This window comes from Centropristis striata, chromosome 20, assembly GCF_030273125.1.
Source record: "Centropristis striata isolate RG_2023a ecotype Rhode Island chromosome 20, C.striata_1.0, whole genome shotgun sequence".
Taxonomy (NCBI): Eukaryota; Metazoa; Chordata; class Actinopteri; order Perciformes; family Serranidae; genus Centropristis; species Centropristis striata.
Genome location: NC_081536.1, coordinates 31765379 through 31790872, shown reverse-complemented (window position 1 = coordinate 31790872; position 25494 = coordinate 31765379). Strand labels below are relative to the sequence as shown.

Genomic DNA, 25494 nt, shown 5'->3' with positions numbered 1-25494 from the left:
AACCTGAGGCACATCTGAAAGTTATTACACGGGGCGCTTATGTGCCCGCTCGCACTCCCACGGTCTGCACGGGGCTGCAGTGTGGATTTCACGCAGACAGATAGAGACAGACAAACAGGCAGACCCGGACCCTATAGTGCCCCGTCTGAATTACCCCCTCCTCAATTCATACACCTCCATAGAGTGAGTGGAAAGGCTGGATTTTCATTTATGGCACATGCATGTATAAGTGTATAAGTATAAGTGACTCAAACCTTAAGATCAGATATAAATGCATTCTTATGTTTGTTTATGTCTTATGTTTCTTATAATAAAACAACATAATAAGAAACCAGCAAAACTTTTTTTCTTTAGCTTGTAAATCAAGTGATTTGGTGCAAATGTTCAAGCACAATTTCTTCCCCTTTTCCCAACGACTCTAAGTCATCATAAACATAAATAAGCATGCATATTGCAACTCATGCTCCCACCTAATAAATCACAACAAACATTTTGTCATCAAACTGTTTTTAGATGCTAAAAAAATGCAATGCTGCAGATCCAGGTGCATGATGACACCGCTTATAATACTAATAAAATGATTCTTCTTTGTTTTAAGGGGCCGGGCTGTGATTATCATCTGCGCGCCACTGTGTATATGCAAAGCATATGTGAAGCCACCCAGGTTATAGCCCGAGCCCTGCGCTGCTGTTGGTTGTTCAACCTGTTCGTCCTGTTCGCTTCTGGATACTTTTCTTGTCATTTTATCATCTCATATCTGCAAAACACAGCCCGCAGAAACACATATATAGACATATATATATATATATATATATATATATATATATATAGAGAGAGAGAGAGAGAGAGAGAGAGAGAGAGAGAGAGAGAGAGAGAGAGACAGGTCCAGGTGAGCTTGCGGCCAGCATTGCGCGCTCTCCTCTCACTGAAACAGTGGCCACCACATGCGACAGACTTTGTTCACACACGCACACACTCCTCCGCTCTGTAGTATATGCAGCAGCATCATATCCGCCCCCTCCAGTGAGCTCCTGTCCGCGGCTTCCCTTGCCCTGTTTTGCGTCCACCTCTCTCTCTCTCTCTCTCTCTCTCTCTCTCTCTCTGCATATTGCTTTCATTAGACATCCTTGCCTCTCTCTCTCACACACACACACACTCGCGCACACACACTCCTCCCTCCCTCCAAGAGCCTCTTGTCCGGCCCCCCCTGATCTCTGTGTCCATTGGCTTCCACTGGGTCTATTTCTCATGTCCAGCCCCCCCTCCCTCCTCCTCTACCTCCGTCCCCCTCTCTCTCTCTCTCTCGCTCTCTCTCGCTCCGCTCTCTAATGACCGTCCATTGGTGTTGTTATTGCGCGTCCCGTCCGTCCCTCCTCCCACTCCCACTCCCACTCGGGTGCCTCGGCCCTGCCCATGTTTTTGTATGTCGGGTGTCCGTCCATCGCCTGACGTTCAAGTTCGCCGGGAACGTCACGTCCGTGCACTTGAACTTGCACAGCTCAGAGGGGGGGGTGGGGGGGGTTGAGGGGAGGGGTGGTGGGGGGGGGAGGGAGGGGGGGGGGGCTTTTGCCATTTTTTCCATCTCTCTCCCCTTCTCTCTCTCTCCATCTACCTCTCTCTCACTCTCTCTCTCTTTTTTCTCTGCTCTCCTTTCTCAAAAAAGCCATGACGGCGATCCCGCGATCATCTTCGCCTCCGCGCCATCTTTGTATTATTTCTAATTTATTTTATTTTTTTTTTTCTTCCCGTGGATGTCAAAGGCGTTGGATGAAGATATTCTTTGCCCCACTGGAGTCTCCTCTCTCACCCGGCTCTCCCCGATGTGATCCGCGCTGAACGCCGCGCCGCCAGCCACCATGTCTCGCCGCAAGCAAGGCAAACCCCAGCACTTAAGCAAACGGGATTTTTCGCGTAAGTAGATATGAGGAAAAAAAGAAAGAAAATGTCACTTCTGACTCCCTTTCATTTCATTCAGCAAAGAGAAAAGGGGAGGGGGGGAAAGGAAAGGCAGCGGAAGAGGAGCTTGTGGACACCGGACAGCACCGCTCGGACCCGCGGTCAACTGGACTTAACAGTGTGGAGAGAAAGTGCGACAGCTTCGTGCGTAAAAGCCGCTCGGAGATCCCATAAGCCCGAAAGAGAGAAAAAGTTTTGTGTGTCGGTACACGTTCTCTGTTACACGGTGAGAATGTGCAGGCATAGGCTGTTAGATGCACTCGCCGTGGCTCCGGTGCCCCCACGGTCGCTCCGGTCAGTGGAAACGCGCAGAGAGGCTCCCGGTAGCAGAGCGCGTCCTCTCCACGGAGCTTTGTGGAGCAATCACCCCCTCCCGGAATACCGCTGTCTGATAGCTTCTGCGGGCAGGTTCCTCATCTGCTTCTCTCTCGTTCTATTTTTGGATTATTTTCAGAAAAAAAACTTGGAGGTGGATTTTTTTGGATCGAGGGGGGAAAAAATCTCGTGTCCGACTGTTTACAACTGCCTCCCCTCTCACTGCAGCTCCGCATTACAGACAACACAAATCGATTTATTTTTACACACTTGTAAAAAAAAAAAAAAAAAATCTAATGGCTCTAATGTAAAAGCTCTTTATTGATGTTAAGTTTAGATGGGAAGCTTTCTTTGTAAAAGAGGCAGCAAGCAGAGCCGCTGCAGAGTTAGAGACACAGCAACAGGACAGAAGCATGCAGTCCTCTCGCTTTTCACTTATTTTTCTTATGAAGTCAAATTTGGACCGACAACAATTCCAACTTAGGACTCTAAAGCCTCATGTACAGTTAAGGTAAGACATAAATATCAGCTCCTTGGTGTGTTGCAGCTGCAGCGTGTGAGGAAAACGACCAAAATTGCAACAATGTGAAGTTAAAGTCGGCAGCTTCTGTCTTTACGCACGGCGTTTATTCACCACCGAAGCGTCATTTTCCCACTTTATTAAACGCATAAGTCTCATATGTGTCAAGTGAGCAGATAAGTGTGTTTGGAAACTGCGGAGCAATTGGCAAAGTGGCGCTTATCACCGCACCATGTGCCGCACCGTGCGCGTTTTTGCGGCTCTTTAAGTGTCCCGCAAACATAAAAACAACAAGATATTTGGGCATCTTTACGCATCAGTGCTTGATTGTGTTTCGGTATGTTGACTGGCTGTCGCCTGTGTTTGGTTTGGGGAGTGTGTTGGGGAGTGTGTGTGTGTGTGTGTGTGTGTGTGTGTGTGTGTGTGTGTGGCCCCGGCTGGGTGACAGCGCAGTCACCATGTCCATGTGCCGTCGCTAGGAGGCAGAGCGCGATCAGAAAATCCAGCGCTGAACTTGAACCTGATCAGTTTCACCGACACCCCATCTACACGGGCTACTATTTGGCGATCTCTTTAGAATAAAGAGAGAGTATACAAGACATGGGTAGGGTGGGGGAGGAGGGGGAGGGAGGAGGAGCCCCCCCCCCCATCTTCAAATCTGCAATTCCTCTTCATCACCTCACCTTCCCTCCCTGTATCGCCTTTTTTGTGCATCCCATTTTTACATACATGCACGCTGCAATCAGCATATGCAGCTCCACTGTAGTGTGCAGACCTCGGCGTTTACCCCCCTCAAACCTCACAGCACACACACACACAAACACACACACAAACACACACACATTTCATTTAGTTACAGATTCACATTTGCTACAAATGGAGCTTTGGAATCTGGCCTCTCGAGCAAACACCAACCCATCATTATCTCCTATTTTAACGCCTTTATTTAAATATTCTACATTTCTGACAATTCTATATTTCCATGAGGTTATTTAGCATTTAATACATTTCCACTGTTTGCTTTGTAACAGCATGATCAGGCTGAATTTAAGTAGCAAAAGACTCAACAGTGTGTTTTTCCAGTGTTTACAACTCCACATGTCCTCCTCCACATTAAATCACATTATCACTATTTTACATATTTTGCCAAGATTTTAAAATATATTTAGGGCAGAGAGCCTGTGTGCCCACAGTTAAGTTTTCTAACTGTTTTATGGATTTTTAACACAAGTGGAACTTTTAACCCTAATGCTCAGAAAAAAATATTCCCAGTTGATAGTGCAATTACACCTTCATTTTTTGCTATTATTTTTTAGCAAATGTGATTGAAGTGTTATGCATGTTTTGCTATATTAATATGGTGTAAAGACACATTATCCTCTCTGCTCCTCATGCTGTTTCACCCACCTTAAAAATAGATACAAATAAGTGGCTAATGCATGTTTCTATTGCACTGAAATCGAACCTTGTGCATTGAGCTGCTTTGTATTTAAAAAACATCTTATTTAGGTCTCTTACTCTGCCTCCTCATGCACCATTAAATCCAACAAAATGTTTTTTCAAACCCCGGATATCCACTCTTGAGTTCAACTTAAGAGGTGAGGGGCTTATGCAGCTTTCATTAGGTTTTTTCTCTTTTTTTGTTATTTTTTTTTTATCCCGTGAATTTAATGCCCCCCCCCCCGGGAGCTGTTGTGTAACTTGCGTGGCGTTGTGCTGACCTGAAGTTAAATCAAAGAAGAGAAGGGTGGGGAGGAGGAGGAGGAGGAGGAGGAGGAAGAGGAGGGGGTGTTGATGGGGTGGAGGCGAGGGGGGGTAACAGCGGTGGTGTTGGTGCAAGCTGGGAATTTATCATGTTATCTCCATGTCCCAGTTTGCGCACAGATGTCGTGCAGGTTTGCGTCGTTTAAATGATATTTCCTTGAGGGGATGTAGTCCACATTCAGACCCTATCTCTCTCTCTCTCTCTCTCTCTCTCTCTCTCTCTCTCTCTCTCTCTTGCTCTCTTTCTCACACACACACACACACTCCCCACACACACACACACTCTCACACATGCATGCACAGGATCCCTTTTATCAGACAAAATCTGTACCAATCACCCAGACAGTGAAAATTAAAATCTATTTTTTGATTCTCAGTGGTTTTAAGTTCATTAAAATGTGAAATTGGCGGCTGAGTAAAGAAGGTCAACATGCATTAGGCGGCTACCACTGAGTCAGACTCTTCACCTTGGACTGGAAGATTTTCTTTAAAAGAGGGACAGTGAATTATGTTCTCCCGTTTCGCTTCTCTAATTCAGCGGGCCGCTCTCTTCACACTCCTCTCTGCCTCCACTGCAGGACGGTCTGAGCCTGACAAAAGGCTTCTTAAAAAAGTAGTCAGGAGTTAATCCGGCCTCGGAGGGGTGAGGAATCGGGTTGAACGGCTCATTTTGGGGTGATTTCCTGCTGTAAAACCTCCTGGTATCTAAGAACTATATAAGTCTGGCACGTGTAATCGAGATCCCCTCACACACTCTCTCCTTCGGCACATATGTTGGACATGTTTGTGACAGTTTCCCCTTCTGCTGATTACAGGATCAAAACCTGTACAAACAAGGTTAGGCAAGTCAAACTCATCCACATATTTAGTTTTTCGGCGAATGCTGTGTTTAACCGTCATCTCCTCAGCTTTCCCCTGTCATTGGGTATGAAATTGTTATCTTTGAGGATTCTGATTTGAGCTCTGCAGCTATTCAGGATATTCTTTCCCACCGTTTTATTCCTATGATGTGTGATCCAGATCAGCTCGCATTGCAATCATTTCCCCTGCATCACATGCATTTCTTTCATTACAAGGCACATTTTTTCACCCCGTTATTGTGTGCACCACATGTCTTTTTGCTCAGCTTTGACTCTTTAACTCTGCTGTGGAAGACACAGTGTGCTCTCCTCTTGTCATTTATTCCCACAAATAGTCGTATCAATAGGTTTAAATTACAAGAGACACAAAGATAAATGTGGTTTTTGCTTTTTTTTTAAGAACCACCTTCTAATTTTCTCCTTTTTGCTCCCTCTCCCTCAATCCTACCACCCCTCTCTCAATCCTACCACCCCCTCTTCTTCTTCTTCTTCTTCTTCTCCCTCTGTTCCCCCCCTCTGCCTCGCCAGCAGCCGAGCCCCTCTCCACGGCCGCCGTCTCCTCGGAGGAGCTGTCGGAACGCTGCTCGGAGCACTCGGAGGAGAGCGGCAGCCTCAACGGGCACCACCCGAGCTCCGCCGTGAGCCGGTTGGCCCGGCTGGGTCACGATGCCCACCCCTCTCTGGAGCAGGACCTGCTGACCTGCGGCCAGTGCCAAGCCACCTTCCCCCTGGCGGACATCCTGCTCTTCATCGAGCACAAGAGGAAGCGATGCCACGGGCCGCCCTGCCTGGCCGGGGGCCGGGGGCTGGACAAGCCCCCCTCGCCCTCCCCCGGCCTGGCGCTCACCCCGTCGCCCGCCTTCGGCTCCCTGCGCAGCCGGAGGCCCGTGGAAGTGGGCGTCCAGGCCACGATGGCAGACGACGACGACGACCGGTTCTCCTTTCCACGGGGGATTTGCCCCAAACAGGAGCCCCTCCCAGGTAAACAGACCTGCTTTCACACACACACAGCCGCACACCACATCAGTCTGGATTTGACTAGTTGAACTCAAATAAAGACAGAAGCAGCAGATCGTCTTGTGATCGTGCCTCTGTTTCAGCTTTGGTGCCAAAAATGAGGAAAAAGACTAGGTTTTCTAATTGTCATTGTTCTGATTTTGGGTGTGTGTGTTGCCCCAGATGTGTGTTTTCGGCAGTTTCGACACAATGTGAGTGTGTTCGACCAACAGTTGTCTAGCGCAGCTTATTTCAACCTTGGGGTCCCGACCCCAGTTGGGGTCGCCAAATCATTTTGGAAGTCAGCTCTGTCTCCACTGTGTTAAAGTGTTCATGTGTTTTAGTCTTTTTGGTCATTTTGTGGGGTTTTTTGGTCATTTTGTGCCTATTTTGGTCATTTTCTGTCTTTTTGTGGTCATTTTTTGTCATTTGTGGTCAATTTGAGTCCTTTTTTGCTTAATTGAATGTAATTTTGTGGTCAATTTGATTCTTTTTTGGGGGTAATTTTGTGTCTTTTCTGACAAATCCCAAAGTATCAAGTTGTTACTTTCCAAGGAGTCTCTGGCTTGAAGCTGACTGTTACACACTCAGGAGGTCAGAATGGACCTTTAAACTGATAGCAAAGGACTTAGATTAAAAGTCACAATAAAATATATAAAACATATATAAATACACAGACAGAGAGATGTTTTAGTTGTTGTCTGCTTCATTATTTGTGGGCGCTGTAGCAGTCTGAGATTTTTTTTTTAGGGGACACAAACACACGCGCCAATCCTTGTTAAGGCGAGAAATCTGATTGGCTGCGACTTGTTTGAGGGGGCGGGACGAGGTGGAGGGGTGCGGTAGGTAGGTAGGTGACTGTTGTCAGACAAACAACAACAGAGGGTCGTCACAGGTGGGGAGGAAACCCAAGAGAATACGCCTCTGTTCTTTTCTCTCTCTTTTTTTTTTTCTTCTTACAGCTGGCACAAAAGCACACACACACTGGTTTGATTTAGGATGGTTTTCTCTCTCCGTCAGCCTGTGTGTGTGTGTGTGTGTGAATAGTCTTCTGTTTTTACTGACTCGTGTGTAGGGCAAGTGTGTGTGAGACAATGTAGCAGATCTAGTCGTCTACCCACGTCTGACCATGTTGTGCTTCCACTGAGCGACTGAATTCGATGCAGGAAGTGTGTGTGCGGCAGTAAATGTGTGTTTTCCCAGTTTACCCATTTTGGCCATGGTGACCAAATCCCACAGGCCACTGGCAAAGAGACACGGGTGACCTTGACTATGTGGTACCACTGGTCAGTGTTGAGACCGTGTGTGTGTGTGTGTGTGTGTGTGTGTGCAGATGGAGGATCAGTGGCTGAACTGGATGTAGGCAAAACTGTTTGTGTGCGACTTTCAGTCTGGGGAGTAACTGCAGCCTCTTTCTGGGATTGGGTGCACAGAGTGTGTGTTCTTGCATAACGTGTGTGTTTGTGTGTGTGTTTGTGTGTGTGTGTGTGTGTGTGTGTGTCTCTCATGTGGCCCTAGCAGATGTGTCCTGCTCTCAGTGTGGTTTCCCCCCTTCCACTGCCACATCTTATACCCGACTAAATGCAGCCCAGCTCTCCATCTCTTTCATTCTTTTCCCTCTCTGACTTTTACCTCCGTAACAAACTTCATAGGTAAAATACACGATTTTTCCTCCCCGCTTTTTTTTAATTTTTTATCTCTCCCTTTCTGTTTCGTCTCCTTTCCCAGTGCAAAAAAAAAAAAGAAAAAATCAAATGAGAGGCGAGCGGAGAGAGAGAGAGGGAAAAGCCAGTTTTAGTTTTGCTCTTAGAGGGAAAGTCGTTTATTTAAAGCGTCTTAACACCACTAATTATTTGTTGCAGTGCCATTTTTTTCTTTCCTTGTGCATTTTAATTAGCAGTAGTTTTTAGTGGCGGGCTGCCTGTACTAAATTAGCCGTTACAGAGAGAGAGGGGGGGTGTGGTGGGTTGGTGGGGAGAAAAAAAAAAAGGGGGTGAAGATGAAATAGAGCAGCGGAAACACACTAGCAAAATACACACTTTATCACTTTGCTCGTTGAATGCAGCTCAGGAATCCTAAATGTTGCAGTTTTTTTTTTTCATTTTCCAGCTCGTGTTTGTTTGAGGAAATAAGCACAATACCAATAAGCTGGTTGAGGCTCAGCTTGTCGTTCCTCATAATTGAGATCAGTTGGAAATGAGGGAAAAATTGCCGTCAAAGATGCATTTGACCTTTGACCTTTGAGACAAATCTATCTACTGTATGTCAGCTGGAAGGAGTTAGTGCAACATTTTTTTTGCTTTTTTTTTTGTCAAAGCTGCTTGTGTGTCTCTGCAGTGACTATACATTTCAACACCCACTCCCACACACACACATATACTGGTTTTCATAAATCATGGGGACCACAGTTTTAATCATCACTTGTGGGGACCACCCTTTCTAGACGTTGTAGAGAGCTGAAAAAAAGAGTAAACTTGCCACAGCTCAGTTAGCCTATACACGCCTTTAAACCTCTGAAGTGATGAAGTGATGTTTTAATCAGGCTTTATGGGGATATTCGGAAAAACCCGTAAACATACTTTCAGGGTACATAATTTACATGAATTAGCATATTTCACACAGATTATTTGGTGACTAATGGGGACCTACTTTTACACAAAACAATGAAAATTAGATACTTTTCTAAGACGCCAATTCTATAATTGTGGATTTTGCAAAAAAAAATACTAAAACTTCAATTCAAACCTTGAAGCAATCACACACACACACACACACACACACTCACACAGACACTCACCAGCTAAACTGGGTTATTAGAGCGATTTACATCATAATACAGGCGTCTGGTTGCTTCAATAGCGTTGTGTGTGGGAACGTCTTGGTAGGAACAGCTGTACACTCAGACAGGAGGAGAAAACAGGACAGCAGCGTTATATATCTTGTCTGATGTTGACGTCAAACTGAACAGCAGACAGACCGAGCATTATTAAATGTTTGCTGTTTGGAATTTTAAACCAAAAAAGGGAAGAGAGAAAAAAAACTCTCGTAGCTTGTAAAATATCCCTGTCTGTGTCTGCATAAGGAATACATCATTTTGTTTACGTCTGTCCTCTTTAATCGATTGCTTTTCTTGGACCTCAGATACTGGACACACACCAGCACATCTACACTCACATGCTGGATTTATAATACGCAACACATCCATTCTGATAGCTGATAATTAAAGCCAGTATTTTCCTCGCCGACCCCAGCTTTCATCTTAATTGACCCCAAACTGTCACGGTGAAATAAATATGTGAAAGGCAAAGTAAAAAAAAAAAAAAAAAAAAAATCTGCTGGAATTTCAGCTGCGATTATAGCCGTCCAAAGCATTCCTAATGACAAAAAAAGGAGGCGAGGGAGGAATGTGTGTGTGTTTCTTATTTATAAATGCTGGCGTGGTGTTCCGCTGGTTTTCCTTACAGTATATAAGGCCTCTGTGCAGCCAAAATGAACAGAATAACACAAAATTATATATTTTTTTTATCCATTTAACATATGCACGTTTAACATGAGACATCAATATTTAAAATTCAACACTGTGGCGTTTAGTTTTTAGGGATTTTAATGAGTAAAAAATGATCCAAACGCATCATTTTCAATCCATCTTCTTGTCTTTTTCTGGGATTTTCTTGCTCTAATGAGAATAATATTTTATTCTGACATCTTCCCAGGGAATGTTTTTCATTATATGCTGCAGGAAAATCAGACACCCTTGTTTTTTTCCCCCCCTGCATGCATGTATGTGACTATGTAATGTGATGGCTGCATGTCTGCTTGTTGCAAAAAAAAAAAGAAAATGTGTATCAGTGTCTGTGGTCAGAATGCTACAGAGCTCCTCTGGCTGCTGCGAGGCTCAGAGGAACACAAAGCGTCGGACTTGTGCCGGAACGCTGCTATTTACATATCAAACAGCTCCGACCGAGGAGAGCCGAGACATTACCTGTGTGTGTGTGTGTGTGTGTGTGTGTGTGTGTGTGTGTGTGTGAGCGAGGGAGAGAACTGTACAGGCAAAATGCCGATCAGTGATGCAAAAAGGCAGCATACCCGCCCACCCACACCACACACACACATGGTTAGTGCTCTCTCTCTTGCCCATTTATTCTATTAATCCCTGACTGAGATGAAAATTCTGATTATAATCCCTGAGGCGCCCCTCATTCAGAAACAGCATCGCTAATGTCTCAAAAGAGAGGGGTGTGTGTGTACGTTTATGTGTGTGGATGGCTATGTCTCTCCCTCTTTCTGTCTTTCTGTCTTTTTTTTCTTTTTCTTTTAGCCGAAAGTGGGGAAAAAAAAAAATCTAGAAAATTGAAATTTAGAATGAATTCTTTGTGGATTATTACCACAATAAATGCAATTTCTGCTGTCCAGTTTTCCCCCCAATTGATTTCCCATAATTAGCATGAGAGAATTTAATCCTTTCCTCTGTGTAAAATCAGGCCTAATATGTGTGTTAATGAGCTGCAATTGATACGCAGCCAGTACACATAATTATTCGTTTTATTGATTTTATTGAGCAATATTGGCTGATAAACTGTATTAGCCTAGCAATATTAGCTCATTAACAAGAGATATTATCAATACTTGTGCATTAAATGGGTGGTAAATTTAAAAAAAAATGTCTCCAGACTCATTTATCAGACAGTTTTCGCCTCAAAATATCCGGTTTTCAGTCCTTCAGCCCAGTGAAGAGTCATCCTGGCTTGAAGCCTCATAACATGAGTATTGTTAGTCTATGATCTAGTGATTAGCAATTAGCTTATCATCACTGGCTAATGCTATCCACCTCAATACACATTAGTGCATTTTTAACACCCATTCATTGTCTGGCTCGGTGTCAGATCTCTCTCTATCTCGTGTCTATTCTCTCCCTCCTCCTCTTCTTTTTTTTTTTTTCTTTTTTTTCATTTTCTCTTTTGGCTCATGCATCTGTCTCTCTGCAACATTAGCAGTCAATGCAAATCCGGGACAGCCAATTGATACTGAATCAATTACAGTATGTTTGGTGTGTGTGTGTGTGTGTGTGTGTGTGTGTGTGTGTTGGTGTGTGTGTCATGCTGTAGCACGTCCCGGCGAGCCTACAAAGAGATTTCACACACTGGCTGCCATTACTAATCTATTGTTGCTCTCTCTTTCTTTCCCAACATAAGATTTTTATAGTGGACTCAAGTGCAGCGTTTGAACTCCAGCGTTTCTCTCCCAGTGCACTGAGAATCTGACTGTGTCGGCATTTTGAATGAGCTTACTGCGTGTAAACATGTTCGTGTGTGCAGAGAACATCAGTCGAGGGATAATGCATACAGCAGGCCACTGGAATGACTGGAAAAGCTAATAATCTGCCACCAAGGCCAACAGGCTGTTCCGTGTTTTATATTCAGCACTCGCAAAAAAAAAACTCCATAAACTGCATATTGACTGAAGTGAACTGTTGATTATTGTCTCGCTGTAAAAATGTGTGGGTGTGTGTTTGCAGAGCGTGTCTGCGATCCAGACGGAACCGAAAAACTTGGAAATCACTGCTGACAAATTTTGGACATAGTATTAAAACAAGGAGCGGAAAGAAAGAAGAAAAAAAAAAAAGAAGCTTTGCTCGAAATAGAACGTGAAGCGTTTCATGTGAATTTAAAGTTGCTTTTTTTCTCAAACTGTGCCTGGAAAGTCCACACCACACCACACCACACCGGTGAGCCTGTTGATTTCTCCTTTATCCTGTTTGGTAATGCTCACAGCACACACACTCAGACACACACACACCCATATTTTGTTACATAAGAGAGTATTAGGGCAGCAGCATTGAATTGCTGAACTAAATCTAGTCTGCTTTTGTCCTGGCTCTTTATTTAAAGGGATACTCCTGCAATTTTTAAAACACACTTTGCAAAGGCAAGAGGCTCTTGAGAGACAGGTTTAAAAAAAAAAAAAAGTATGATCAAAATGAAAGCGCCAGAAGCTGAGATATCATCACTCTAAAACCCTGAGTATGGGTCAAACTGCATTTCCCATAATGCAATTTATACATTTTAAAACCCTAAAACCCTTTAAAAACTCTAAAGCTCAAATCCTGGCTTTTTCTTATAAACGTGTGGTCTCCAGACGCATGCTGGGATAACCCTGATGACATCACAATGACATCATCAATTTCACAAAAGGAAAAAAAAAAGGCTGAGCTGAGTCAGATAAACTGATTTGATCCTACATTTCCCATAATGCACCACATATTTTTTTTTTACCTTTCCTACCTGGCAAAAAACCTACATATTTTGAATTTTAAAGTTCCAGTCCAGGCTTTTTTTTCTGTTATAAATTTGTGCTCTCCTGGATACTGCTGATATGACATCATCAGGCTGTCAGGCAGAACTTGGACCCCACATGTGACCTTTGACCTGTGGGAGTGTGTAAGGGCAGAGATAAGTGAGTTAAATACTGAGATGACATCATCAGCGTTCACTTTCACAGAAGAAGAAAAAAGTCTGAACTTGGTCACATAAACTAATTTGTCTGTGTAGATTCTGCAGAGTTTGACTGACCATAATAGGTCAAGATCAATAAATGCTAGATCCTACATTTCCCATAATGCAACACATATTTTTTTTTAACCTTTTCTACCTGGAAAACACCTACATATTTAACATTTTAAAGCTGCAGTCCAGGCTGTTTTGTTGTATATTTGTGGTCTCCTGGATAACACTGAGATGACATCATCAGGCTTTTAAGGCAGAACTCGGACCCCACATGTGACCTTTGACCTGTGGGAGTGTGTAAGGGCAGAGATAAGTGAGTTAATTATGAGTGGTTGAATGATTAATGTTGAGATTTTTTTTTTTACAGTGCAAATTAGATTCATCATTGTTTAATCGTGAGAGATTTTTTAGCAACAGACGGACTAATCGTCTGCAGGAAATGATGCGTTCTGTACGTGCGGCCGGCTTTAGAATAAATAGAAGAAGAGCACAGTAATCACAGCCACACAACAACAACAACAACAGCAGCAACATCAAAGGGTAAAAAAAAAAAAAAAAATCCAAGAGAAAGACGTCACGCTGCCCACGCACTTTGATTGACAGCTGATCCCTGGGAAGTGCGGCGCAGACACACCGACCAAAGATGGAGACAGATCTGCAGAAAACAAAAGATCTCCCAGATTATCGCGGTCGGTGAACCAAAACAATGACAACAGCGGAGAACAACAAGACATTAAAACGACCAGTGTTATTTGCAGTATTTGTAGCAGTGACAGTGTGTGACGTCAAGCCCCGACTACTGTATACGCTGCCTGTGATGGAGGATTGTTTATTGATCTGGCTCTTTGTGTTTATGCGAGTGATTCGACATCCACGCTACATCTACTCCTTCGTGGTGAGAGGGAAAGCTGCTGTTTTTGGCTCACTCGCTGCTCGCTGTGTGTGTGTGTGTGTGTGTTTATTCCTGTGCGCTCATAGACACACTCACAAAAAAGACACACACACTCCTCTCGGTCTGCTCAGGGGGTGCACATGTAACTCAGCTCTCTTATTATGTTGAAGGCAGTTGAAGGCCTGTTCATAAAACTGTTTATACACTACAAAGCTTATTTATATAGGCCACTGGATTACAGACTGGCTCTACACGCACGCACGCACACACACACACACACACACACACATATTCAGATCTCACTGGCTAGAAATGTGTTCATTTGTTGGTGCTTCTCTTTGTATGTACCTGTTATTACATCTGTGTATGAATGAGTGTGTGTGTTTTAATGTGGCCTTAGTGAACATGAAAGGGTGTGTGTGTGTGTGTGTGTGTTTGTGTGTGTGTGTCTGGCAGTGTGGATGCAGGACATCCCCTGGTACCAAGTGTACCAAGGCTGAGCTGGCAATATACAGTATGTGTGGCCATTATATATATATGCGCATATGTTTGTACATCCTACATCGTGGGGACCATGACACTTTCTTAACCAAAATAGCGGGGACACTTTGGATTGTGGGGACATTTTGGTTTCTTCAAAGGCCTTTTTTGAGGGTTAAGACTTGGTGTTAAAGTTAAGGTTAGAATGACGTTTAGGGTTGGGGTGAGGCATTTATTTGAGATTGTTAAGGTGAGAGTAAGGGGGAAAAGTAGGAAATGCGTTATATGAATGTGTCCTTACAACGCTAGACAAGGATGTGTGTGTGTGTGTGTGTGCATGTGTGTAGAAGGACCTGGCTCCTTGCTCTGGTTTCATGTTTCCCATTTGGCTGAACTACTACTACAACTGCAGAAGAGCAGCACACACACACACACACACACACACACACACGCTGCCACCCTGTCAGTGTGTGTGTGTTGATAAGTAGAGCATGTATAGTGTATGCACAGCTCCATACGAGTGGGTCTAATCTTTTATTTTGGCATTGTGCGTGTCAGCCTGCTTCTTTCTCTCTCACTCCCACCACCTTTTCCACTTTACATCCTTCTTCTTCAGCAAATCAGAAGCATGTTTAGTGCCAAACAAAGTGATCCTCAGAGCAGGATAACATGTGTAATTCTTACGCTGTCAGGCTGCACACTTGATATTTTTCTTTACATGTACAATTCTCTGCAAGACAAGACAAACTACAGGCCTCTGATGGCGTTTCACAATGCATTGACAAAAACAAGCTCAAGCATTCATAGTGACGATATCATGAAGCTACAGTTTTTATACGTATTTTAGCCACTTTTCAAGGAGACTCAACATATGTCGAAATGTTGTGAATTGATTGAAGAAGTCACTTCCTCATTACGACATTTAAAAAAAAGAAGCAAAAATGCTAATAACTCAATGGTTCTCTAATGTGAGAATTGTACATTGAATATGTTCAGTTTCAGACAATACAAACAATGTGAGAACGTCATAAAGACAACAGTGATGAAGAGAATGTGAGGGACATTTTTCACTATTTTCAGACACCTTATGGACAAAACTATTGATTGATTAATTAAGAAAAAAACAGATTATCATTCATAGATTCAGCCTTAAAATGCCTCTCCTTCTTCTTCCTTTTCTTCTTCTTCTTCTTCTGCTTCTTTGTCCACTAAAACAATATAAAACTCAGTGGATTGTCTGTGTGTATTTACTCGTCACGGCCTGCTGTACGGTTTGACCGCTGCTGTTTTCACACATAGCTGCACAGTTAACTTGAACTATTGAGACATTGTGTTACATCACACTGTAAATATAATTATAATTTCTCTTCCTCTGTTATCCCCCGTCTACCCGCCCTAATCCTCAAACCCTCACCACCCAAGCGGGTTGGGAAAGAGATAATAATAATAATAATAATAGCAAAAATGATATACAGGCACATGAATCTTCCCCACATCACATTTATCCCCCCACAAATTTAAACATGCATCAGTAATGTACAATGCACATACTGTTTCTTTTTCCCTTTTTACTTTTTTTGTGAGTTTCTGGACAATTTTAAATACATTTCCTGTAAAAATAGACATAAAAAAATTGCCAGCTCAGAAAAAGTGCGTCATAAATCTTTATCTTATGATGTCACGTTAAACCTTTTCATTACACTTGTTCACATGTCGAGTAATACACCGTTTGATAATGTTTTAAAAAAAAAAAAATCATAAACATAAACACACACACAACATTTATAAGGAACTCCCCCATCGCCACCAGCAGCAGCAGCAGCGCTGACTTTTCCGATAATTTGCGGAGGCTCATTTGAATTTTAAGCGCTACTTTAATCTTCAAAGCTCAAATAGCTTTATGAATATGCATGCAGTGGGCAGACTTTAGTTCATTACCTAGTTGTAAATTCTAATGACCATTAGGTCCTCACAGTAATTGCCAATTGTTTTGCATTTTTGATTGGCCTATTACCATGCGCATTCGTGGTGCACATCAGCTACGCTTGTCAGAGCCGGCATGTCAAGGGGTGTGTGTGTGTCTGTGTGTGTGTGTGTGTGTGTGTGTGTGTGTGTTTTCATGCCTGTGTGTGTGTGTATTTTCTCATTTGTGCCTTGGGTGTGTGTGTGCGTGGGGTGTGTTTTTTAGGCTAATATAAATGAAAGTTGCATTTTTTTTAATTGTGTGAAGATTGAGAGCCGAGCAAGAGATTGGACATATTTAATTTACATGATGTCTCGTCTGTTCCCTCATTACACTGCCTGTCTCTCACAAACACACACACATAAACACACACAAAGTATACCCAATGCAAACCATCTGGCTCGCTCCTGTATGTGTCGGTCTTGACATGGTAAAATGATTTCTCAATGCCCATCTCTCTCTCTCTCTCTCTCTCTCTGTCAGCCTATTCATTCTTAGAGTCACCCCCCCTTTCTGTTTCTCCTTGAACAAACAGATGTCAGATACCTCTCTTTTCTCTCTCCTCTCGTCCCTCCCCGGCTCTATCTAAGGCTGCCATTTTGGAGACAGTGATTCGTCTTCCTAAGTGAGTTTCTCTGTAAACATGGATGAAAACTCGGAGCAAAAAAAGAGTGAAAGAAAAAAAAAAGAATTCCATTGTTCTGTCCTCGGCAGAAAAATGCTGCTCTTTCTATGTGTGTGTGTGTCTGTGTGTGTGTGTGTGTGTGTTGTGCAGTTGTGCATGCACACAAGAAAATAGGCACCTGTGTGTAAACCCTCACTTGCGTACACACACCTAATGCTTCCTTTGTACTCCAAAAGAGGCCCTGTTCTAAAAAAAAAAAAAAAAGTGTTTTTTGGGTGAGAGGAAGACAAAAGAAGAAGAAAAAAATCAATAAAATAAATCAATTTTCATCTAATAATGAGGCTGGACAATTAAGAAAATGAGAACAAAGATGGAAAAGCAGCAGCAGCAACAACAAACAAGAACAACTGGTGCACAGGCGCTAATCTTTCTGTTTTCTTCTCTGGTTCCCTTTGTTGCTTTTCTCCCCATCTTTTCACCCTCCCCTTCTACTTCTACCCCCCCCCAACACACACACACACACACACACACACACACACACACTCCTCTTTTTCCTCACGTCTTTCCAGTTTGTGTACAAGTGCTGTGAGGGAGATATGTGAACCTACATAGCGATGAAAAGGAATTCTTAATTGCCCAGAAATGAGCAATGTTACAAACGGCGGTGTAATGGACGCAGCCGAGGGGAAGGATTGTGTGTGTGTGTGTGTGTGTGTGTGTTTCGAGGGGTTGTCTCCGGTGGGACTCACGAGGCCTGTTTCCTGAGGTCTCTTTTAGCCCCCCTACAAATACTCACACACACACACACACCCTATATACCTCTGGCTGCTGTTACTCACTTCAAAGTTGTTAATATTCAGCTGGGAAACTGTATCCAGAGCACAGCTAAATTATTAAGCGTATGAACTTTTTAGGCAGTAAGATGAACTGATGGGCCACATCTATGAGATCCTCTTCTTCTTCACATGTGTGTGTGTGTGTGTGTGTGTGTACATGCCCTCTCCTTCTGCCCGATGCTTGGTCTTTGGCCAAGGGCATGCATAATTGATCCCATGCCCGCTATCATTTTCTTGATGTAATTGCCCCGGTAAGATATGATGAAATCTAATGGATAATTTATCCCCCCAAAACGGATAAAGAACCGCCAAAATGTACTTTATAGGCATTTTTTGTCGGAGTGTCTGCACGTACGTTTAGTCGTACACTAATATGCACAAATGCTTCGGCTGTGTGTGGTCAGCCGGGGAAGAGAAAAAAAGGTAACTGATATTGTATCAAGGGGGTAAAGAAAATCTTTAAAACGTTGTTATTTTTACTTTTTTACATAGAAAAACTGCTCGTTTTCAACGTCATACATGACACATTCTAATGCAGATTTATAATGTATATTATTATAATAAAAATATAGGGATAAGTAGTAAATAAAATCAATGCTTTCTAGGAATTGTAACTGATTTGTCTTCTGTTTAAATTCTGCTGCATCAAATGTGTAAATATAGACTATAAAAACATGAGTCTTTTTTCCGATCCTGTCATGCAAAAAAATGTTTTAACCCCAAGCTAAAATGACTAAAATTGCCCTTAAAATTACAGCGGTAGCAACAACAGCAATATTTACTTCATCTCACCTTAATGTTCAACTCACCCTGCCCCCCTAAAAAACACAACCCTCCCAAAAAACCCATGTAGTTAAAAATGAAGACATCACTGATCTTGTTAAATAAATATTGAAGTGTGAAAAAGACTGTAATTCCTTGAACTCTTGCCCTGCGACAAATAAGCCAGGAGGAAAGCCAGTCTTTTGTGTGTGTGTTTAAAAAAAAAATAAAAAAAACAGCTTCACCTGCTCTTTATGAATTCATTTTCTTTTACTCCATTTCTGTCTGCTTCCCCCTTCTCTCCCTCTCTCTCTTTGTCTATCTCTCTTTTTCTTCTCTTTCATTTTTTTTCTCCTCCCTCCAGTTCTGCAGTTTTCGTTGGAAGCCAGATGTGTTTCAACATGCTCTGGACTGTAGTTAACACTGATCTCGCTCACTCGCTCACTCACAGACACACACATACTTTCTATCTCCCTTAATTTTATGGAACCTAACCTCTCGTCTTTTGGCCTTTTGTTTGATTTTGGATTTTTTTCAATTTTTTTCTTAAATTCTAGCTTGTTGAAAAGCGTCTTGTTCAAAGGTGTACTCTCTTAAGAACACCGTCTGCTGACAGACAGACAGACAGACAAAGGGACACACACACACACACACACACACACACACACACACACACACACACACACACTTTCTTGCACTTCTATCTTTGTGAGGACCCACATTGGAACAGTGAATTCCCTTGCAAGGTTATAATAGTTTTGGATTTTTCATTAGTTTTAATTTTTACTAGTTTTTTGTAATGGGGTATTTGTTGGGTGGGAGACTTAAAGAGGTCACAGTAAATTTTGCCTTTATTTCCTTCGTCTTACCCATCTTCATTATGTATGAAAAAAGTTGACAAAGACGAAAAACGAACGACATTTTCACTATAATTTCAGTTAGTTCTTTTTTTAAATGTGAACCTAATTGTAGCGTGAACCCTTAAAACAAAGTCTGAAATCTCAAAAAAGCCTTTAAAGAAGTGAGGACCGGCCGAAATGTCCTCACTTTGCAAAGATGTCCTCACTCTGTTGGTTAAGAAACGTGTTCCGGTCCTCACTATGTAGGACGTACAAGAACACACACACACACACACACACACACACACACACACACACACACACACACACTGTTTATCTTTGCAGTACAAGGGAAATGTAGGCCCCGATCTGCAACGCTGGAAGAGGTGGGATGGGAGGACAAAAAAAGAAAGACAGAAAGACGGAGACAGGGAGATGAGTGTGAGAGGGCATAGGGGTAGAGCGCCCTCGGGGGATAGGGGATGTGTGTGTGTGTATGTGTGTGTGTGTGAGAGAGAGGGTGAGGGGTAGAGCGAGGTAGGAAAGGCTGGGTCCTGACGGTGGCTGTCCATTAACAGATGAACTTGGCCGACGTCCAACTGTTTGATGAGACTGGTGTCATAGGGCTGTGTGTGTGTGTGTGTGTGGGTAGGTGGGTGTGGGGGCTACACACACGAACACACACACACACACACGATTACACACACTATCTCCCTTTGCTTTGGCTCTGCATATTAACCCACTGTTAGCATTCAGTGTGAGCTCTCATTCCCATTTTATCTACCTGCACACACACACACACACACACACACACACACACACACACACACACACACACACTCATAGTTCAACAGGACCAGTTCAGACCGGTTTGCTGGCATAGAAACAGTGCCACGGAGGGTTAAAGAAGTAAAGTAGAAAAAAACAACAACAAAAAAGTTCAAACACACACACACACACACAGAAAAAAAGAAGAAAATAAAAAACATACAGCAGATTTCCACTAATGCCCCTGACCTGCCGGGCCCTCCACTTCAAGAGGCAGAAAGATAGCAAGGAAGGAAAATCACAGAGAGAGAAAGAAAGACAGACAGACAGACAGACAAGGCAGAAAGAAAGCAGGAGGAAGTAGAATATACATATTTTTAACCTTTGTGGAACTGCTGCTTGTGTAACCGAGTGCGAGTTGACAGTGCAGGAGCACATTTATATTTACAGCAGCAGCCGGGGTCAGGAGGTGCAGCGAGGAAGGAGGGAGGGTTACACACTTTCTGTAAATTTACACTGCCGAGGCTGCTGCCGCCGCCGCTGCTACTGTTGGCTGCCGAGCAGGTTCAGTGGGTTTGATGCCTTGCTTAAGGGCACTTACATATCGGTTGGCTGTTTGGCTGCAGCACGCTGGGAAAGTGGCTTCAATGAGTTCCGACTCTGCAGTTCAGGCAGCCGTGACATTCCCTTTTTACTTTTTGATTGATGGGATTAGAGGTTGTCAAAAGTATCGATACTCCAAAAAAGTATTGATACTAAAACGTTGTATCCGGATACAATACTCATTTTCACAAGTATCCAGTATCTGAAGCTTGTTATCATAGTTGCAGTTTCTTTTTGCACAACTGTTTTTTATTATAAATATTTAACCTGTGGTTCTGTTCATTTTAACATGTTGCATTTTTCTTGTGAATACAAATATTTCTGTTCAATTTTGGGGTCTTTGTTTTTATCCTTGTGGTATCGAAAATGGTATCGAGTATCGAATATTTTCCTGAGTATCTGTATTGAGTTGAAAATTTGGTAACGCTTTATATTAAGGTCCTTGTAATAACCATTAATTAACAAGTAATAAGGCCCTTGTAAGTCCTTACAAGATGCTTATTAACAGTATTGTGTGTTTATAAGCTTATATAAGTGTTAATAATGGCATTACAAACACCCATGACCCACCCATTATGTCTTTACCATGCCTTTATTAATGTTATTTTGTTTGCTTATTGATATTAAAATATACCTTATTGCTCATCTATTATAAGTTAACTATAAGTTAACTATGCTTTTTGCAACTACCGGATCTAAAGCGAGAACAATGCCTTATTACTTGTTAATTAATGGTTATTAAGGACCTTATTATAAAGCGTTACCAAATATTTTAGTGTCGTGACAACCCTAGATGGGATTAGTGCCTTGCTCGCTGGTTTTTCTGACATTTCAGGCGTTTATTTCCAGTTCTGGGTGTCGTGCTGTTGCTTTTCTGCACTGGGAGGCTCAGTGTCCTGCTCAAGGGTTCCTCAGTGATTGATTCGAACCTTTCTCCACATTTACATTTTAGGGTTGTCACCATACTAAAATGTTTAACTCGATACCGATACTCAGGAAAATTTTCGATACTAGATTCCATTTTCGATACCACAAGGATAAAAACAAAGACCCCAAAATTTAACAGACATATTTTAATTAACAAGAAAAATGCAACATGTAAGAATGAACAGAACCACAGGTTAAATATTTATAATAAAAAACAGTTGTGCAAAAACAAACTGCAACTATGATAACAAGCTTCAGATACTCAATACTTTTGAAAATGAGTATCGTATCCGGATACAACGACAACCCTATTACATTTACATTTAGTCATTTAGCAGACGCTTTTATCCAAAGTGACTTACAGGAAGAATAAAAGCAAACAATGAAGGTCTAGTGCAATAAGAGCTATTAGTGCATCAATAAGTGCTAGTGACAATTCTTTAAGGAGGAGAATTATCACTCTTCTTCTGTCACTTTCTCCTCTCTGGCATTATCACGAACACGCTGTACTTTACCTCTGCGTGGTTTCTTTCTCTGCCCATATGATAAAGCATGTGCTCTTCCTCTATACGAGACGCTCCGTCCTATATACTTGTAATAAAGATCAAAGGTGACATGTGGAGAGTGGCGTGACTAAAATATGGCTGTTAACATTCAGGATCTAAGCCATAAAATGTACAGTTATTAGTTAGTAACTCACACACACACACACTCACACCTTCAGGAAGAAGATGGCAAAGAATCAAGACCATTTTTTAAACGTATAGAAACCTGGCAAACGATTAAAAACTGAAGGTGCAATGGTTTAATTTGGAAAGAAAAACACTGGTAAGACTTTACAATAACCAGCTAAGTGATGTTTATAGATGGTTTATAGACCAGTAATTAACAATTTACAAAGTGCTATACATATTTAATCTTTCTGAAAGGTATATGAATCATTTCAAAATCATTAACATACTTAATATGCTATTAAAAGTGCAACTAAAACTATTGATAAACTATTATAATTTAATTGTTTGTTAATGGTAAAGTGACTATAAACTTACATTAATATACCATCTATTTGTCGTTTATAAATGATTTAGTTAGTTAAACATTAATAAATTATGTATTTACCATTCTAAATGGTCTATATACGGTTTATAAATGATGATTAAACATTAATAAACTATCTGTTTAACATTTATAAATGATGGTTATTGTAAAATGTTACCATCTATTTGTCGTTTATAAATGATTTAGTTAGTTAAACATTAATAAACAATGTATTTACCATTATAAATGGCCTATATACGGTTTATAAATGATAATTAAACATTAATAAACCATTTATAAATGAGGGTTATTGTAAAGTGTTACCAAAACATGTATTATTTAATACCTTTTTATGATAAAAACACTCATTCTGAGCATGCACGATGAAAAGTTTTGCTTTTCTGCATTGCTTTTTCTTTTTGTTGCACAATTTATCCTCAACAGAAGTTGTTAAAACAAATATTATCACTTTCTAACAGTCCTCATGTTCACCCTTTCGTCAGTAAAAGTCACCAAATAAAAAGGTTACATTTCTGATATTTCCTGCACTGTGGACTAACTGTGTCCCTCTGCTCTTGTACATATTTGTGCCGGTATCGTGTTGAACCTCAGTGCAAACACAAATCAGAGCTTTCATAAGAGTTTCACAATAAAGGCATGAAGGCACACATGAAACACATGAAACATTCATAAGCATAACATGTATTTGCACTTTATATAGCATTTTTTTTTTTGTGTAACCGTGCATATGTGAGAGTGGAGACATACGGTAGGTTTTGCTCGGCTTTATTGCAGTGCAGTGACATCACGTGTCCTTTACCAAGGGTCAGTGGGTGTACACACACTATATGTGTGAGGGTGTGTGCCATATGATAGGGCAGCTGGTATGTGGACTTTATGTTTGCAGTGTAGGCCAGTACAGTACATGCAACATGAACTGTGAACTGGACACCCTGACCTGCATGTACAGACTGAAACACATGCAGAAATACACTTTATAAGGTACATATGTTAGGTAACAGTTGCTTTTAACACACATTTGGCAGTCAAGTTGTAAAATTTGCTAGTTATTTTTGTCTTGTTTTAAAGTATATGAGTCTGCAAATCACTCACTTTTTCACTTTTTGCTCTGTTTTTGGTCTCCACCGTCATTAACTTAGTCTGTTTGTTGTTTGCTGCTGGGTATCTTGAATATACAGGTGCATCTTAATAAATTAGAATATCATGGAAAAGCCCATTTCCAGTAGTTCAAGTCAAGTTTTGAGTGCAAAAAAATGGACTTACTTTTCAGAGGCCAACATTTCCATAATAAACATACTTTTTAAAATTGGTCTTTTGTAATATTAACATTTTAGGTCTTCATTAAATCTAAGCCATAACCATTATAATTAGAAGAAATTAAATAAATTAGGACATGAAATGTTTCATTCTGTGTGTAATGGATCTATATGATGTGTTATTTCCACTTTTTGAATTGAATTACTGACATAAATAAACTTTTCTATGATATTCTAATGTATTGAGATGCACCTGTAGTTGATTAGTCAGAACTTTTTGCTAAAAAATAGTTGTTTGGTTCATAGTTGTTGGGTGACATCTCTGTGCGGCTTTAATATGAATTTTAAAGGGGACCTATTATGCCAATTTTCAGGTTCATTATTATATTTTGGCTTTCCACTAGAACATGTTTGCATGCTTTAATGTTCAACAAACACATTACTTTTCTCCGACTGTTTGTCTGAATATATCGTTATTCACCCTCTGTCTGAAACGCTCTGTTTTAGTGCCTGTCTCTTTAAGCCCCGCCTCCCAAAAAAGCTCAGCCAGCTTTGATTGGTCAGTGTTTCTGGGTCTTTTCTGAGTCTCTGATACGGTACTTTATACCTATATATAGCAGTGTGTGTTGCATGTTGTGACATCACAACGTTACGGAAAGAGCTCGGGTCTCATTTAAAGGCAAAGTTTATGAATTCGGGCTATTTGGGTCCAAAATACACTAAAAAATGGAGCCAAAAAAGCCTAATTTTGCTGTTTGACATATCTTTAGACCATGATGTGTCCTCAGTTTTGTATGTAAATTGAATCACTTGTTCCAAGTAATATTCACTAAACCAGTTCATTGGCTTCATTAGTTGATATTTCCAAGTAAAATGTAATTGAGGGACATCAGTGAATCTGCAATTTACTTGTGTATTTTCATTAAAAAAAAAAGTGGTTCTATTAAATAAATATTACTCAGAAACAGCCTGAGTAAAGATTACAAACACTTTCTGTATGGAAAAACTTGCCTATAGCTTTTATTTAAGTAAATGTCACTTCAATTTTTTTCAATGTATCCAGGTGTTAACTGTCTCTTTTTTTATATATGCTACCATATTTAGCATACACTGCTTAATGCTACACTATTATGGATAAGAAAATGGCGGTTTTATTACCGTCTCAATGATAAACTTTATGTATTTTTCTGATCTTCTCGTGCTGAAGGCTTCTCATGTGGCTATTTGCATTGAGATACTAAGAAATATTAGACAGAGAAATATCACAAACGAGCAGCGTTTATGTATCTCGGTTTAGGATCCCTGACCACTGCTGCAAAGCCTGTATAGGCAGGGCAATGCAGCCGTAATTATAACACACACACACACACACACACACACACACACACACACATGCATGCACCCCTCAGGCCTGTAAGTGGTGTAACTTACTGTTCCTACCGTTGGCTATATCTCTCCTCAGCCCCTCTCCTGCAGGCTGTTTGTGGCAGCATTTGCTGCATTAAAAATGAGCGCTGCCTGGCTCGGAGCTACCATATCGGCTACCTTCTTTTCTCCCTGCGCTCTAATC

At 41.5% G+C, this 25494-nt stretch overlaps 1 protein-coding gene across 2 annotated transcripts in view; it reads left to right on the top strand.

The window, feature by feature from the left end:
* Nucleotides 1-1563: 1563 nt before the first annotated feature.
* The window catches only part of LOC131993850 (B-cell lymphoma/leukemia 11A-like), a 73683-nt gene continuing 49752 nt past the window's right edge, over nucleotides 1564-25494 (top strand). The window contains exons 1-2 of one of the 2 annotated variants that reach the window (XM_059359908.1): nucleotides 1564-1911; nucleotides 5947-6396. In XM_059359908.1, coding sequence (XP_059215891.1) covers nucleotides 1857-1911; nucleotides 5947-6396 — 505 coding nt within the window. In that variant the 5' untranslated portion in view covers nucleotides 1564-1856. Of the gene's footprint in view, nucleotides 1912-5943; nucleotides 6397-25494 lie in introns of both variants that reach the window. The other variant, XM_059359907.1, reaches the window with a different exon arrangement.